General features: G+C 31.9%; 1 protein-coding gene across 4 annotated transcripts; it reads left to right on the top strand.

The window, feature by feature from the left end:
- The first annotated feature begins 444 nt into the window (after positions 1–444).
- LOC126855971 (cytochrome P450 6k1-like) lies at positions 445–5,225 on the top strand. 4 transcript variants are annotated; one of them, XM_050604109.1, is made up of 7 exons: positions 445–555; positions 785–826; positions 958–1,495; positions 1,909–2,280; positions 3,019–3,203; positions 4,320–4,608; positions 4,912–5,225. In XM_050604109.1, the coding sequence occupies exons 3-7, from the start codon at positions 976–978 to the stop codon at positions 5,091–5,093; spliced, it is 1,548 nt and encodes a 515-aa protein (XP_050460066.1). In that variant the 5' UTR covers positions 445–555; positions 785–826; positions 958–975; the 3' UTR covers positions 5,094–5,225. The 4 variants fall into 4 exon arrangements, with proteins under 4 accessions (XP_050460066.1, XP_050460068.1, XP_050460065.1 ...); XM_050604111.1 differs by having other exon boundaries at positions 445–550; XM_050604108.1 differs by lacking the exon at positions 785–826.
- The last annotated feature ends 13,296 nt before the right edge of the window (positions 5,226–18,521 follow it).

Consider the following 18,521-nt stretch of genomic DNA (forward strand, 5'->3'; position numbering starts at 1 on the left):
ATACTGTTATTAGATTCTTAAAGTGAATATTGTCCAAATATAGTATAAACCAATAAGAAACTAAACACTTCTTTTTTTTACAAAAATATTTTCTTCATTTAACAAATATTAAAACAATATGTCAATAACATTTTTTTTAAGGGATAATTATATAAAAAAACGAAAAAAAAAGAGAATAATAAACTTAACTAAACATAAAGAAAAATAATAAATCTGAAAATAGCTATGATAAAGTTAAAAGCACGCGTGTCACAAGTACATTTATAGATAGACGTTAGATTAATCGTATTTTATTTATGAAATTAATTTCAGGTATTTCATTAATTACAAATTTATTATATCCATATGTTATTTATAGCCAGAGCTCGAGTGGAAAGATTTGGGGTCAAATTATGTTGTCATTACGTTATCGTTATATTATCATTATTTTATAAATAGTAATAAGCCTTATGACTTTCTTATAATGCAACCTTTTCCTAGATTGACACCTGGAAAAACGGACTCTGGAGAACTTGGATTTGTATTGTAACACGCACCTGAAATAATCAGTGTAACGTAAATAGCTAATAAAATTTTTTACATTAGACCTACAATTAATAGAAGAATTATTGTCTGGTGTAATAATATGTTAATAAAGTGTGATAAGTATATATAATTACAGTATAAGATCAAAAATGCTATTTTGTGCCATTTATCTGAGTAATTTAAGTTTTTCATCAGATTTATATCTCTGTTACACATTTTGAGAGATAAAATATATTAATGTAACTAAATTTTTTTTTAGCCTAAAAATATGAGGAATTCTATTCTCTGCTAGCAATCATTCGTAAATATTTTCCCATATAATTTTATACAATGATCTTTAGAATTATTTTGTTTTAATAAAAAAAAAATTGCTAAATATATTTATCGATATACACTATTTTTCAAATAGATATAAGATGGATATTTTTACAGATATACAAATTGTGTAAAATGGCGTTTATAATGTCTCACTGGAGCTTGGATGGCATGATAGTTCTAATGGTTCTCGTCATAATCGCTTATCTTTACATGACGCGCAAGTTCAAATATTGGAGAAAGCGCGGCGTTTCGGAAATATCACCAATACCTTTCTTAGGCAATTTTAAGGAATGTATACTTAAGAAAAAATCACAGGGATGTCTATTACAAGAGTTCTACAATCAAGCAAAGGGGCAACCTTACGTAGGCTTATTTGCTCTTGATAAGCCCTTCTTATTGGTTCGCGATCAAGAACTTATCAAGAACATCTTTGTGAAGGACTTTAATCATTTCTCAGACCGATATTTAACGCCGAGTAAGAATGATCGTCTAAGTTACACAAATCTCTTCTTTATAAAAAATCCAATGTGGAAGATGCTGAGATTAAAAATGACACCGTTTTTTACGCCCGATAAATTGAAGAAGATGATGTATTTAATAGAGGAATGTGCCAATAATGTAACTGAGTATCTGGATTTGCTGAATTTGGAAAGTAAGTACTAAATGATTCACAAAATGCGCGGGATACTAAGAAAAAAATATTTAGGCCATCTTCAGTATAGTTTAAAATACAAAAGAGATCTAACAATATTTGTTTCAAAATTATATTTAAATTTTAGTTCCGCAAAGTAAGATCAAAATGTCTATTATTAAAGTTCATTATTTATTTCTAGCCTTATATTAATCTTTACTTGCATTAATTTTGCGCTTTTATCAACCGTTAGCAGTTATTTATTGATTTTATTTATAATTTTTAGAGTTTTCACAATTTTTACTGGGGATTTATATAATAATTATATAAATATGTATATATATATATATATATATATATATATATATATATATATATTTAATAAATTCTACTAAACTAAATGTTGTTAAATTAATTGATGATATTGTTGACAGACAAGGGAAAAATAGTGGAGGTGAGAGAATTATCCTCCAAATTTACTACGGATGTGATTGGCAGCACCGCTTTTGGACTCAACACGAATTCTTTCAAGAATCCGGACGCCGAGTTTCGTAAATACGGCAAAATGATCTTCGGATCTGACCGCAATTTAGAGTTCTTTACAATATTTTACATTCCAACTCTAGCTAGCTTGGCTGGCTTAACAATTTTCGGCAAACAGACTGACGAATTCCTGCGTAAGGTTTTCTGGGAGGCAATTGTTCAACGCGAAAAATCCGGTGAGAAGAGAAACGATCTGATCGATATCCTTATCGAATTAAAGAGAAATCACGGTGAAGATGATGATGATGACATCAAAGGATTTAGTAAGCAGAATACATTAGATAATAATGACAATCACAAATTTTTTCTAAAATTCTTTAACATTAAAATCATATTTAGTACTATAATAATAGAGAAAGAGAACAATACACAGATATAACAATAATATAGAAAATTAGAATATTGCATATACTTGAGCGATTAAAATTAACGTGACGAGCAAAAAAAACAAACCTATAAAAGTTTGATAAATTTGCTAATTATCCAGTATAGAAGAAGCAGTGATCCAATGATCTTGACCTTGACATATATTGTCATATTCCTATACTTCGGACACGAAACGAGGTCTATTATTTGTACGCTTTATGTTTCAAAGTACATGCATAGACAGTGGATTCCGTCTCTTTTATGAGGAGGCTGCACTTCCAGAAAATAATCTAACCTAACTCAAACCAAAATATAGTTTCAAATCAGAAATAGATTTGGATTAGGTTTTCCTCGGCCGGAGTTATAAAGAGAACAAACCTTATCCCCTACTCCTATCACATGCACTATATCTACACACATATCAGCCAATTACTTCTTTTAACATTGACACTAATTTTTCAAACTTTTTTTGTTTATAACTTTTTAATAAACATAATCGCCGATTAAATTATAAGAAAAAGTTACTCAGAATCACTATGTTGTCCTTGACAACATATATCAAGGTCATAGGTCAAGGTCATCGAAACTGCCTTCCTTATATTGCATAATTACCATAAATTTAATTTTAATTTTAGAATTTAATGGGGACCATCTATTAGCGCAAGCAGCAATCTTTTTTGCAGCCGGTTTTGAAACCTCCGCAACAACAATGGCTTTCGCTTTTTACCACCTTGTATTACATCCTGAAATACAGAACAAGTTGCGAAAAGAAATTCTTCAGGCACTCGTTAAATTTGATGGAAAAATTACATACGAAATGGTAAGCAAGTATCAATGAAAAAATCGGTAATTATTTACATTAATGAACATCTTGCCAATGACTTTGATCTTGACATGTATTATAAGAATGAGATTGTCGATTAATTTTTATTTGTTTTATTTAACAGTCTCATATAGTTTTTGAAATATTTAACAAAAAGGGTTTATTAGATTTTATATGCACTTTCTGTGCGAAGTAAAATCCATCCCATATCGCCTTGTACTTTGAACGCAAAACGAGGTTTATATGGATTTGCTACTTTCTGCATAAAGCGAAGTCCATGATTAAAGTGAGGGGGATTTAAGATAATTAGCAGAGGCATGTACTGAGTAACTCTATCCCTTCCATGGCAGCGGCACTGTCGTATTTGTGTACAGCACTTACACATATTTTCAACCCGACAAATTATTATTAGAAAACGTATTGTGAACGGTATTTGTAGTCTTGAAGAAATATGCGAGGCATGGCTGAATCGAACCCAAGATCTTTGATCTTCAAGGCAACTCTTGCTTTTACTACTAAGTTATTCAGATCTCACATCTTATGCCACTTTTAACATTTTATACGACTCCAGAGCGATGTTGGAATTTCGCTCAATGTATGCGGTGCTGACTGTCATGGAGGGACGACATATATCCAATACAGTATTGCAGTACGTATCCAAAGCGAGTCTGTCATAAAAAGTAGCTCACGATAAACTGAATGCATCGACATGGATGATTCTTCTTCGGTAGCCTATTCTAACTTCACTCAAGCAGCTCCTTTTTCTACACCCAATAAATATCATCTTTTACTGACACCGTGTGGATTGGGTGGATAGATTACTAGCATCCATGTTGGTACAGATATTCACCGCAGATTGTCCTATATCGTCCTATGCTTTAGACGCAAAACGAGGTTTATAATTATACGATTTCACGTGGGTGTACAATTTTTCGCGAAATAAAAGAAAGTGAATATTAAACATTTTTATAATATATGTGAAAGTTAAGATCATCGGCAAAGTGTCCGTTAATGTAAATAATTACCAAAAGATTTATGTTTTTTTCTCTCGATCGAATCTTATTGAAGAGCATTAATAAAATAGATAGGAATGACATATTTTCATGTTACTAGATCATGTCGCTACCGTATCTCGATATGGTGTTCTTTGAAACTTTAAGAATGTATCCGCCAGCAGAATACTTACAACGTATCACAACCAAAACTTATAACGTACCAAATTCTAAGCTCGTAATTGAAAAAGGTACACCGATTTTTATTTCGGTACGCGGTCTGCATTACGAACCGAAATACTTTCCTGATCCGGATAAATTCGATCCGGAGCGATTCAGTGAGGAAAATAAACGTGACAGATCGCAATACGTTTATCTTCCATTTGGACTAGGTCCACGTGCGTGTGTAGGTGAGAAAATTGATTTTAATTTAAGAATTGATATTATGTTTTACTATAATAAATAAAAAATATGATTCCGTTATCTATTATTTATATTTTTATAAATCTTAATTTCTAAAAATGCTTATATATTTTACTGCTAATTATTTATAAATTTCTTATGTTTAAACAATTTTGAAAAAAATTGACTTTAATTGATCATAAAATGTGGTAAATGCTTATACGATAATGATAAGGCATCTTATGCATATTCTTCTATTGTTTCTTTCTTATTAAAACCATATGATTATTATACAGTTATCTATTTTGCAGCTAGTCGTTTGGGGCTTCTAGAGATGAAACTAGCATTTGTAAAAATTTTGAGCAAATTTGAAGTGGCAACATGCGAAAAAACTTTGATACCAATGAAACTTGATCCTAATGGAGCTTTGATAATGCCTTTAGGAGGCGTAATATATCTCAATATACAAAAAATTAATGGCAAGAATGACTGAAGAGTGGCAAATAGCATAACCTAAATATAACTATAATAATAATTTATAATAATAATTATAAGATAATAATTTAATAAATATGATAAATATATGCATTTACATTTATATACAGGGTTTCCTAATAAATGAGAAGTATATATTACATATATTTGTATAAACTTTATTTCTTATATTTGTATTTTGAATCCACTGCAATATCTTCCACTTATAAAAAAACACTCTGTACATATAATTTATATTAATATGTATTTTTTATTTTATGTTCTTCTACTTTGCGCGCGCTCAATTGTATTTAATATAAAATAATGTGTTCTAAGAATTATTGTATAAAAATTATATATGCTTAAACTTGTCTCAAGCGTCAAACTTGTATATATGCGTTATATATATATGTATATATATATATATATATATATATATATATATATATATCACTATGCTATTTTATATCTATTAAAATAAAGAAGGATCAATAATTATTTTTGACATCCTTTATGGTCATATAATATAAAAAAAATTGTCCACAGGATTTTCAGAAAACAATTTTTTATATATGATCATAAGGGATGTTAAAAATAATTATTAAGTGAGAAAAAAAACTCTATCCATAAAATCTAGCCAAAATTAATTTTATTAGTCTAGGTATACCATTATAATACCTAAGCTCTTTCTATGACTAATAAGTGAACTAATAAAATATTTTCGTTCATTTATTGCTCTGCCATCATATTAACGGCGTTTTAGACTATACGTGTATCGCCCCTAAGGTGAAGCTAAATACAACTCATAGAGAAAAAATAAATTTTTTATTACTCCTAATATATAAGTGTCCATAACAAATAGATGATCACTTAGTTGCCAAATTTAAATCTCTACACCGCGTCATGTAATTATTGTAAAAATTTTAATATATTTTTATTTTAGTTTTTAATTTTTTTTTAGACTTTTTGTTATTATATTTTTTGAATATATTAAACGCTACGATCGTGACTTTTACGCATCTTTTAATGATGATTGTTCAAAATTCGACCTCTTCCTCATCTTACATAATAAACAACAATATTTTCTTAACACTGAGGATTGTAAATGGTAAGGATTAATTATCTTTATTGTCCATTTATTGTCTTTCTGATAAAAAAAAAACTATCTTTCTCTTTATTATATGCAAAAAATGAACTAGAAAATAAAAATAAAATTTAGAATGCTTCTTTTGAGAGATAGAACAAATTTATATTTTAATTTTATTTTTTAATCTGCTTTCTAAAAAAAAAAAATATGCAGTTACATAAAAATTCGATATTTTTTATATAAAACACATAGGTCACGTCGAGGGAATACTTCTTGATTCTTGATGGCATCTTATTTGCTGTACGATTTGGCTCGAGACGACGAATTCGCCTGATTGGTGCAGGACACGTGCAGGAAGTACTGAGCCGAGGAATACACATGTGTTTCAAAGACGCAAAGGGAAAGAGAGAGAGAGAGAGAGAGAGAGAGAGAGAGAGAGAGAAAGAGAGTATGAGCCAAGTTGCGAACGCGGTTAGTTAACTAGTTAGTATTTACTAACTGCGAATAGAGACACGTGTCTAACAAAGTGTGCGCCAGCAGTCAGGAACAATGAACCTGCGGAGGAGTCGCGCTTCTCTCGACGTCTCGACGTCAAAGTGCATCTTCGCCAAGTATATAGCGTGCGACGAATGTTATTTCGCGAATTACGACAGAAATTAACACCGCGAATTGGCGTGATTATACGTTATTGTTGGGTGTGCCGGCACACCAATGAGACGATGCTTGTGATATCCGTACCGCTATTTAGCGAGCCATTTTAACAGTGAATGTAGCAATCTAGGCTTTATTGGCTCGATATTATTTCCTTATATACACATTAATTATGCACAGTGACGTATTGCTAATTGACGCAAACATTATTGCACACGCGGCATCTTACTGTCTGCGACAAACGTTCCGTGATTATAGCAAATTGACATTGGTAATTGGCGTGATTACGCGTTATTCGCGTCGAGATTCAAATGTCGACTTGCTACTCATCTTGATATTCGATACAATATTTCTACCTGTTGCGAGATTTCATTTAATTGACATTAATATTTTACGACAAGACATGAGATGAAAAGTAAAATAATTATACTGGAAATTGACATAATTAATGTGCCATCAATACTAATATATTTCTTATTCGTACGTTCGCGCGTAAATCATTCCGCAGCAAAATATTATCAACATATAAAAGCAGTGATCTAAAATAAAATATTCTGTTTCTACAGAATTGAGGGAAAAACTCAATATTCCTTCAACACAAGTGTAATGCATTCAAACTATTGAGCAGCTAGTGCATCCGTGTTCACGCATACATACCCTATATATTCAGGAAGCGTCCTGCGATATTTTGAAAACCGTTTAAAGCGACTACGTGACACACGATGAAATATCACGGCCGGTTATCTCCTATACGGAATGTGTCATATAAGAGGCATTGATTTTTCATTCGTCATAACTCGTCAAAATCATTTTTTTTTTATTTTAAACTGTCCGATCGTTCTCGCTACAAGATCCGCACTTGACAAAGTTTATTAAATAATAAAAAATTTTGGTTTGTTTTTATTCTCTCTTTCTTAATAAGATTAATTTAAAAAAATATATTTCTTTTTTTCTTTTTTTTCTAATCATTTTTATATACATATAATCTTTTAGTTTTCTTAATTATTTTATTCTCTCCGCCTACATAATTTTTTTTTATAGTATTGGTGACAGAATATCACATTAAATTAGAAAAAATAATATTTGAAAAAAAAAATATATTTTTAGCTCCATTTTGAAAAGAGAGAAAGAGGATAGAGAAAAGAGTCCGAAAATATATACACTAAAAATAAAATTTTGTTCAATCAAATATATTGATTTAATTAATTTTGTAAATTTGGATCTTTTTTTACTTAAATAAATATATACTTTATTTCTAAAAATGTTTTGTTAAATTAAATAAATTATTAGTTACATATAATAAAAATTACAATTTTTTAAATACATTATTTAAAAGTTAATATAAAAAATATTTATTTAAAGATAAACATTTATTTATTAAAATAAAAAAAACCTGTGTTTTTTAAACAAACAATCAAATATTAAAAAATATTTTTTTAGAGGAAGTAATGAAGATAAAAAACAAATTCTTTTTTCATTTGCAGATAAAAGCATATATTTTGCTTTTATTTTATATTTTACTAATTCAAATATATTTACTGCTTGATTAAAAATAACTAATTTTTTTTTGTAAGTATTTAAATAAATAATATTTTTAAATTAAAAACAATTTTTTTTTTGGTTGAGTACATTTTTTTATTATTTTTTTATTATTTTATGCAACAAATAGCAAAATTTAATAACCTAAGATCTCACCGAATTGCATTTCGAGCGGGAAAGAGAGGGGAAAAGGAGGGGTGGGAAGGTGTGAGCGAAAATTTATGCGCGGTGCCGTACGTGTACCGAGTGTTCGCGGAGTACGGTATTATTCCTGGAGGAGTCGTAGGGAGCTGATGGCGCTCGCCATGGGCTATTGTTCGTGGGTGGACGAGAGGAGCTATTAGACGCCTAGTTTAGTGGTTACTGGTCCCCGGTTGCGCTTCTACTATCTCGCTCGACCCCTCCGCATCGCATCTTGTCCGTCCCTGGTGCCGTCCCGACCCAAACTCCTCCGGAGACAACGGCGGCGGTTTGCTCGGGGAATTGGAAGACTCATGGTTACTGGCACGTATTCTTGCTTGTTGGCGGTGAGCGCCGGAAGTCGCCCGGGGAAGGTCGTGAATAAAATCTTAACTCTCGCGTATCTCCTGCAGTTCTTAGTATCTTTAAACTGTCCCGACTCTTAGTGATTTATAAAATTAGTTGATCGCGTAATTCTCGATTATGTCAATCCGCGCCGTAGATGTAAAGAAAAAGAAATCTTCCAAAGTCAGAGTAGAGATAATTTTGCTCGTTTTTTGAAAACTAAAGAAAGGAATCTAATTAACGATCTAATTAACAATGAGGATCGCGATTCTATCAAATTATCTTATAATTTTTATTATAACAAAGGAATTAATTAATAATAATTTCTATTTTTTTTGGCTACTGTAAAAAATTTAAATTATCATTAAATTTTTATACTCTACTCGCATCTCTTTCATTTACCAATTATTTTACATTGAAAAGATTTTTGTGAATTTTTGATTCTCTCGTCTTTATGTACAAATTACTTATTTATTCTCGTGCAAAATATATAGAGCGAGTGGCGGTAGCTGTGTATGTACGCGGGACTTTGCAAACCCGGAGGAGTTCTGGCTGGTTGGTCGTTGCTCGTTTGCGGCGACGTCTCGACCGGAAGACAACAGGGACCACTAACCTCTTGAATAAAATCTTAGGATATACACCGCGTACATCCCCCGAGATATTAACTTCGTCTATCTCTCTCTCTCTCTCTCTCTCTCTCTCTCCAACTATAAGGTCGAGAATATCGTCGCTAAGCACGTATTAATCCAGGGCGATAACTCGATAGATAGCTACGTGCATCTACCGATATCTTCTCCAATAGAATTGATCTTGTAAAGGATTAATCGAACTCCATGCAATTAATACATCTTCTCGTAGATATCATATTTTTGCAGAATTTTATTTGCTTTGGTATGAAAGAAAAAAAGAAACATATGATAAATAATTTTTAGATATTAATTATAACTTATAGTTTATATATATATATATATATATATATATATATATATATATATATATGTATAAAATACAGAATATTTTCAGAATATTCTGCTGATTTCAATGTCATTTAATCTCAATTTTTAATTAATTATTAATATTTTATTATAAATAATTTTATTTTGTTATTAATATTTTATAATAAATAACTAACGATATGATTGCATTTAAATTGAGATCTATTATATATTTTTCTATTATTTTTATTATATATATATATATATATATATATATATATATATATATACAGGGTGTCCGATAATTCGCGGATTACCTTTTAAGGGAAGATAGAGGTGTTATTCTGAATAGAAAGTCCTGTACCATTTTGTGATTTTCTCAATATTTAAGAAAATATTAATTTTAAAGATCAGCCAACGAAGTGCCGCGAAAGCTCGTGGCGCGAAAATGCCTCCACTGTTAATTGATACTCGGTCGCGGCGAAGCAATGGGAGGAGCAGTTTGCGAGCATGCTTCGCTATGGCAACCAAAGAAATACATACATAATGCGCGCTCCGTTTTATGTATGTGATCTTTCATTATGTATGTATTTTTTTCGGTTGCCATAGCGAAGCATGCTCGCAAACTGCTCCTCCCATTGCTTCGCCGCGGACCGAGTATCAATTGACAGTGGAGGCATTTTCGCGCCACGAGCTTTCGCGGCACTTCGTTGGCTGATCTTTTAAAATTAATATTTTCTTAAATATTGAGAAAATCACAAAATGGTACAGGACTTTTCTATTCAGAATAACACCCTCTATCTTCCCTTAAAGGGTAATCCGCGAATTATCGGACACCCTGTATATATAATATATTTAAATATTATTTTCTCTCAATTTAATATATCGATGATCAAAATTACATTAAATATATCAATATATTTTTTCTCTGATGTACACATCATTGCAATTAGAAATATTTAAACATAATAAAAAATTAAGATTTTTTTTGGCGAGATGTATAATTACTAAAAGCAATCAGGGCAAACGAAACTATACTAGGCGAGCACAGATCGTTAGTGACGATAATTAATTCTAAGAGCTAGTATTAACAAAGAAAGAGAGAGAGAGGGGGGGGGGGTCTCTACACGAAATGAGAATGAGACGGATCGTCGGCGGGCCAATTCTCGCTTTCGACAATTACTCGGCCGTGTTCGCGCCAATGGCTTCTTGCCGAATTAAACGCCCGCCCGACCACTTCTTTCTCCGTCTCATCTCCGGATTAAATGACCGTTCTTCCGGAGTCAACCTCGTAACACGGATCCTCCCGTTAGAATCTCCCGAATTGTGACATCTTCCTCAAATGGCTTTGACTCCTTAGCTCGATGAACACGAAAATTAAATTACTCATTTTAAAAAGTGTATAGCAAAATGAATATGTGTTTACATCTATTGATGGAAAATATTTTCCATCAATAGATGTAAACATATATATTCTAATTTATAGATCTAGATATAGAACCGCATTTTGCTTCAAAAAACTTTATTCTTAAAAATTTCATTGAATTTTATTTTTTCACGATAATAAAAATATTGCTTAGTGAATTTTGGAATAATATCCTTTCTTAAATAATTGATCTCATAGTATTCACTTTGGAAACAATATATAAAATAATTTATTTTATAAAAATAAAATTGTTTATAAATATAAATAAAACTTTAAATATATAAATTTCTCTAAAATTTCTAATTTATATATATATATATATATATATATATATATATATATATATACAACATACACATACATAAAAAGAGAAAAAAATGTTTGGAAAAATTAATTTGTACAATTAAATAGTTTGTCAATTAATTGTAAAATTAATTAGTTTGTTCAATTCCAAAAAAAAAAATTCTAATAAAATAGCGACAAACTTAATATATTTAATTGTTTAATCATTTAACAATTACAATCAATCGTTGAACTGAAAAATACATTGATGAAAAATATTCTAATATATTTATATATTTATATATAATTTTATATATATTTATATATTTATATATTAACACATTTATGAAAATAATTAATATTTATTTAAAAATACAAATTATATTTTATATATTTATTGTCTTCTAAATTACAATAGTTGCCATATTTTATTAGAATATAGAATTAAGTATTCACTATTCTCATATATGTATATTAACTTTATTTAAAGGACTTAAGTTAAAACGACATTTGAATTATAGCGAATCGACCAATAAAATCTCGGATACAATTGCGGCGGCATTTTCTTTTTACGCAGTCTTTTTACGAGCTATCTCACCTGTCGAATTAAACGACCAACTGACACAAAGTGACACTTCCAATCGTGCATTGCCGTCACCCTTAACGCTCTCAACGCTGTTTCTCTGTCAGTGTGCGCCGCCATTCCGCAAATGAGAACACGTGCTCCTGGATGGAACAAAACGGCCTAGGACACTTCCACCTTGGGACGACACAATTTTGATGTATTAATTCTCAAATCAAATAATGGTCTCGAACATGCCATACTAATTTTTTACAATACATTACTTTTTATGATCTTTTTTTAAATAATTATATTTTTCTTAATTAATTATTTAAATTTAAAATATTTAATTATTTAATTATTAAAATTTAAATTATTATTTTAAATTATAAATTATTAAATTTTTTAATTAATTATATTTTTATAACAAAAAAATATCTAAAACATTATGGAAAAATATGAAGGAAATGTATGAGATTGTGTTTTTTATAAAAATTTTAATCTTTCTATCCACAATATATGATTTTATTTTTCTTTAAATAAACAAATTTAAATATAAATATGTGATAAAGAAAAAGATTAAATAAAATTAATAATTTGATGGATTTATAAAAGTTCAAATTTTAACGTAGCTTCAATCGTAAAACAAGAATAGATTATTTGCAAAGAGCCGAATTTTAAAAATAAGTTTGGTACAATATTTTTTGTACAATTCTATAATTGTACAAAAAATACCTAACCTAACCTAACCTAACCTAATTGTATTGTTTGTAAGTATGTGTGTTGTTCACAGCTTTGTCATTCTAAAACTATTTACTTTAGCGTCTCGACAGTTTAAGTTGCATTGAGTACGCGATATGGTAATTACAGTTAGTTGTCAAGGCATGTACAGTTTTAAGTTAAACAGATTCCCCAGATAAGTGGTAATTTGAATAATTATTACTTATCTTGAGTAAGTAGTAAAAGTATTCTTGTTTTTTCGAAAGTATCGCTTAAATAGAAGCCTTTACGTGAAATTTAAAGTATTTTTATAAAACGACTATTTTTACGCAGTTTATGCTATATAAATAAATTTTTTGAAAATATGAAACACACACCTACTTATTTTTTTAAATTAGAAACAAGTATACTTATCTTTTTCGTATATTTTAATTTCGTCTATTTTATTATATGGCTCTGATTGATTGACTTATATGTATATAGTTTTAGTAAAGTTTTCAATCTACGCATAAACAAATTAATCGATTTAAATTCTCGGGACATCAATGAACGTGAGAGGTGAGTTTTCTTAACTGGTCCTGAGATCTATTTTCTAATTTTGGAGCTACAAATTCAATCTCCCTTTCCCGTGTACTGCCTCATCCTACCCTCGTTGAAACGAAGAGCTATCCGACAGACTTTGCCCATGATTCATAGATACTCGGTGCAAGGGTCGACTGGTTTAGCGTTTAGAGTGCCGCGCGTTTGAGCGAAAGAAAGAGAGAGAGAGAGAGAGAGAGAGAGAGAGAGAGAGAAAACGAGAGAGGGAAGGCAAGTGGAAGAACTCTTGCCTGAGCCACTCATCAATCCTTTCTCGCCCTATCGGGCTCCTCGCACGCTCTTGTTAAAAATCCAAATAGCAAAACATGGCTCATTGTCAGTTAGATCGATCAAGCATCCATATATTTTTTTTTTTTCTTGACAGTCCGGAATTTTACTGCTCGTTATTTCATAACTTTTTTTAAACTGCAGGAAATTTTTATTTTATATGCATATATATTAACTTCTTTTATAATTTATTTAAGTCTCCAGTTTTTTTACAAGTTATTTAATTAATAAAGTAATTAATTGATAGATTCAATTGGCAATCTTTCTGTGAATATACGTTGACTTTCAAGGAATATTATCTGTTTATCGACTACGAGAAATTGATGCGATTCTGCGTTTATCAATTATACGAAATGTCTGAGATTCCATTAACCATGCAGTTGACTATTCGCAAGCAATATCTCTTTAATAAAAAAACAAAAATGTTAACGTAGCAGAAAGTGCTGCCACTTAAATCTCAACAGTTACGTTATTGCTTCCATCAGCAAGAGCCAAATATGATTTCGTCGCTTTGTTCCCCATCTTCCTGTCTTAAAATACAAGTTTGTAAATATATCCCGCTTCCTTTCCGACAATTCGCGGATGCAGAAGCCGCAGTAAACGCTCACAGTAAACGAAATCATGCCAGTACGTTGATTATTCCATCCAACAACGTATCTTCCGTATGAAAGCCGGAATTTTATTGCATTCTTCAAAATTCTATTTGAGGCAACCGGCGAGATGCAATCTTTGCCTTGATTTATCATGCCGCGAATATCGCGTGCAACACAGAAGTGGATGGGGAACAATAGGAAAAACGTAAGCAATTTCTGCTTACCGAACGTAAAAAATTGGATTGTATGATATTACAACATAATTTTTATAAATTTTATGAAAAAGTTTTTAGAGTGAGAGAGAGAGAGAGAGAGAGAGAGAGAGAGAGAGAGAGAGAGAGAGAGAGAGAGAGAGAGAGAGAGAGAGAGAGAGAGAGAGAGAGAGAGAGAGAGCGCTATCTGACCCTGCCCCTCAAACATTAATAGAAAAGATAATAAACATCTTAATATTTTACAATTTAATTTTTACGTTTTATTAATAATATACAAAGTGTAACTGAATAAACGCATATTAACCCATTTGCATCATAAGCGCATATATGCGCGCATTTTGCCTGGCCACTATCACCGGAGCGCGCATATATGCGCTCATTGCACGTGCGCATTTATCAACAGAGCGTATATTATACCCATGCGTATTTGGCTCTCAGTCAATGAAAAGAGGTGATCGCGAATAGTTTCAGGGTAAAATAACTTAGAAAAATAAAAACAAAATGTTGTGCAAAATAATTAGATTTTATTCCTCTTAAATTATGAATCTATAATGAAGTAAAAATTCTTTATTTATGTAATATTGCTTTTGTTTTTAACATTTAAAAACATTTTCATTTAAATGCAATCAAAAAATTTTTGGTGATAAGAACGAATTTTTCATTTTTCTGTGTGATGCAAATGGGTTAACAATACTATGAGATACAGAACAACAATCCAAATCGAAAAGTCTTGAACTATTTTTTGATTTGAGCTTTCTTATCGTTGCTATATGATGTTAAAGTTAGCTAATCAGCGCCTGTCTATACAGCAGAAAGCCGTCTCATTACTCTGACCCCCGTCGACCCTTCTTTGTTTTGTAGACAGGCGCTGATTAGCTAACTTTAACATCGTATAACAACGAAAAGAAAGCTCAGATCAAAAAATGGTTCAGGTCTTTTCGATTTGGATTGTCGTTCTGTGTCTGATAGTATTGTTAATATGCGTTTATTTAGTTACACCCTATATAATTGTCATTATTTTATAAATATAATATAAAACGATGGCAAAGAAGAGAAAGTTTTCAATATATGAAATTGATGTTTCGTCACATCTGTGAAAAATTTCGAAGCGCGTATATCTTTTTTATGTTGTCAACCATTTTCAACCGAATGTTTAATTCACACCGATGTTCGCGAATATTCATGAATAACGAAATACGAATTGAGCATAAAAAGAACAAATAGCACGCATGGCCGCACGGTGTTAAAATTCGCGATATAACATTACTGTTTCATCGTGATATCGCGTTATATGTATAATTAAAACACGCCTCCGAGTTGCGGTTGCATAATTGCAACGTCATAGCGAGCGTTGCACATTGTGACTCACGCAGAGAAAAGGAGGGTTAATGCACATGCGACAAAGCCTTCTATCTCTCTCTTTCTTTCTCCTTTCTTCCTTCCCTCACTTTATTCGTTACCGCGAAAGAAATTAGTACTTTCTGCGGCAAGACATAATTCTCGCCATGCGAGTCGCAGCAAATTACCATGTCCCAAGAAGCAAGTAAAATAGAAAGAAGAACGATAGAATGGAAAAAGGAATGGATAGGAAAGGGAGGGAAGCTCCGACCTATTCAGCAGTTCTTCCCATTTTCCGAAAGCCGAAAGAGTAGGTTCGGCAGGATAGAGACGAAAGGAACGAGTGACCAGGGTGTTAATTACTTGAGTGTACGTTGGCACGTTGCCCGTCCCTGGTTCTGTTGCCTAAAAAATGCAGTTGTAGAACGCGTCCAAGAGCGAGGAAGATAAGGATAGAAAGAAAAAGAGGATAAGCACACTGGTGAGCAAAAGTTGGGGCAAAACGATAAATGGTCGTTACGCAACGAAGAGAAGAAGTGAAGATCAACATATTGGTATAGAATCGCAAGTTGCGAGATGATGATAACACAACAAGGGAGAAGCGGGCACAAAAATAGAAGACCGACATACTGATGAACAACGCACAAAGTTGAAGCAAGATGAAGCGATATGGCGAAATGGTGGAAGCAAAAGGTAGCTTCTGGAAGGGAGTGTAGGTATGTGCCGGCGATCGATGAGGGGTTTGGTGTTGGGAAGAGGGAGGATTGGCACGCTGCCCACTTTGCCCTCTCCTCTTTTTTACTTCCTCCATCTATTTTTCTTCTCGTCTCTTCATCCTCAAATTTCTTCGGCATCTTGTTGAGCAAGAATTCCGCGCTCTTAGCTCGGATCTCCGTTTCTGCTGCGTGAAATTTAAATAGGGGTCACGACGAAGCGAGTTACTCGGCCGATTTGAATGCGAATTTCGTCTGGTACGGAACTTCCGGTATTCGCTATTTCGTTGGCTGATTGCCCGCTCCGTGCTAACTCTTCTATAGTAAATTTCTCTCTCTTTCTCTCTCTCTTTTTCTTCTCTTGTTAGCTTCGCCGGCAGGAAGAAAATCTTTGACCTCGAGGATCACGTTTCCTTTCTCGATGATTTAATCGGGACTCGAATTAACGGAACAGTCAAATTAGCTTGATGAAAAGCTATCCAACATTCTCTTTGATCTTATTTGGAATATAATCTCTTTATCACATCAAAAATATTAATTTTATTCACACTCTTAGAATTATGACAAGCTCAATAGACGCTATATACATTGCAAAACATTAACAAAAATTGTCAAACTCATTTGAGAAAATAATTACGGTAGATACTTTAAAGCTTTTAGGAAATCTAATTAAAAGAGTTTTTACTTTTAACAAAAGAAAATCGACATTTTTATTCAGTCAACAAAGATTTAAATGTAGAATTTACCGAGATTTATAAAAATACGATATTTCATGCTCCATACGCGGAAATCGTCGAAGAACCAGTTATAAAGGCGATGATCGAAGGCGACGTCCGTTACATTTCGTACGAATTTTCTTTTCCCGGGAAAAAATTCACGGGAAAATAAACTCCGACTCTCTTCGTGTTCGACCCAGTGTGTTTTCAGAGTTCGTGTTCATTCACGCGCGTCTTCCACCAGTTTCCTTTCACTAGTGTAAAGCTGTCCGTTGACTCGACTCCAAAAATGGCGAGTGTACTCTTTTTTTTTCCTTTTTGATAAAGGGCGATTTCTCAGAAATAAAAATCGCGAAGAAAGAGAAGCAGGAATGCAATCAAGTTCAATGTAATATGTACTTAAAAATCCGAATTGAGCCAAATCAAGTTTTATTTTCTAGGATTAGATTAATACTCATAAGAAATAATATTCCATATATTAGACTTGCAAAGTAACTGAATTTAGAAGTTATATTCGAATTTTAGAATAAATACCTGCAAGATTCGACATATACTTATAAGTATTTTCTATCGTAAAAAGCTTTTTATAAGTAGTATTTGAACTGAAGAATTAAATTTAATTATAATATTTGCTATACATACATACACCTCCTATTCTATATCTATATTTACAACCAAAGACACACACACACATACACATAAATACTGATAAAAGATTTAAGCATACTTCAGCCAGGTTCGAGTTTATTTGGAAGTAGTCTTTTGTTTTTCAAAGTACTCATGAAAGGTTCGTCTAAGTTCAAGTCTACTTGAAAATATTGTTTTCTTTCTGAAGTAATCATAGAGAGTTCGAAATGATGCAAACAAAATTCGTACCTACTTGCAAGATACTTAATTCCATCTCTAAAAAGAACGTTCCAGCGTTTGTCCAATTCCAATCTTATTTGCGTCACGTGAGCCGAGCATCGATCTTGCGATCTCGGGTCAAGCGGAACTTACGACGGCGCATATAATGAGGGTAGTTAATTTCGTAGTTCCTACGCTACCTAATCGTCGGAATAGACCGAGTCCGAGTTGCGCCGCTCGCAATTAACTCGATTATCTCGTATCAATCTTGCCATTTATCTTGCGCGAAGAGTCGCGCCAGCACACTGCGGGTAACAATTTTCGTAGAAAGTTGTTGAGTTGAATTTATATCACAATTCTCGGACCATCATCCGAAGAAAAGAAATCACTTATACAATGTCCATAATTCAATCTATTCAGTTTTGAATCTCTGAC

Source organism: Cataglyphis hispanica, chromosome 17, assembly GCF_021464435.1.
Source record: "Cataglyphis hispanica isolate Lineage 1 chromosome 17, ULB_Chis1_1.0, whole genome shotgun sequence".
Classification (NCBI taxonomy): Eukaryota; Metazoa; Arthropoda; class Insecta; order Hymenoptera; family Formicidae; genus Cataglyphis; species Cataglyphis hispanica.

Excerpts from the sequence above, each read along its gene's own strand:
- LOC126855971 (XM_050604109.1), top strand. The coding sequence starts at position 976 with ATGGCGTTTATAATGTCTCACTGGAGCTTGGATGGCATGATAGTTCTA. Across the intron at positions 3,204-4,319 it reads GAAAAATTACATACGAAATG|ATCATGTCGCTACCGTATCT; the intron begins GTAAGCAAGTAT and ends TCATGTTACTAG. Across the intron at positions 4,609-4,911 it reads AGGTCCACGTGCGTGTGTAG|CTAGTCGTTTGGGGCTTCTA; the intron begins GTGAGAAAATTG and ends TCTATTTTGCAG.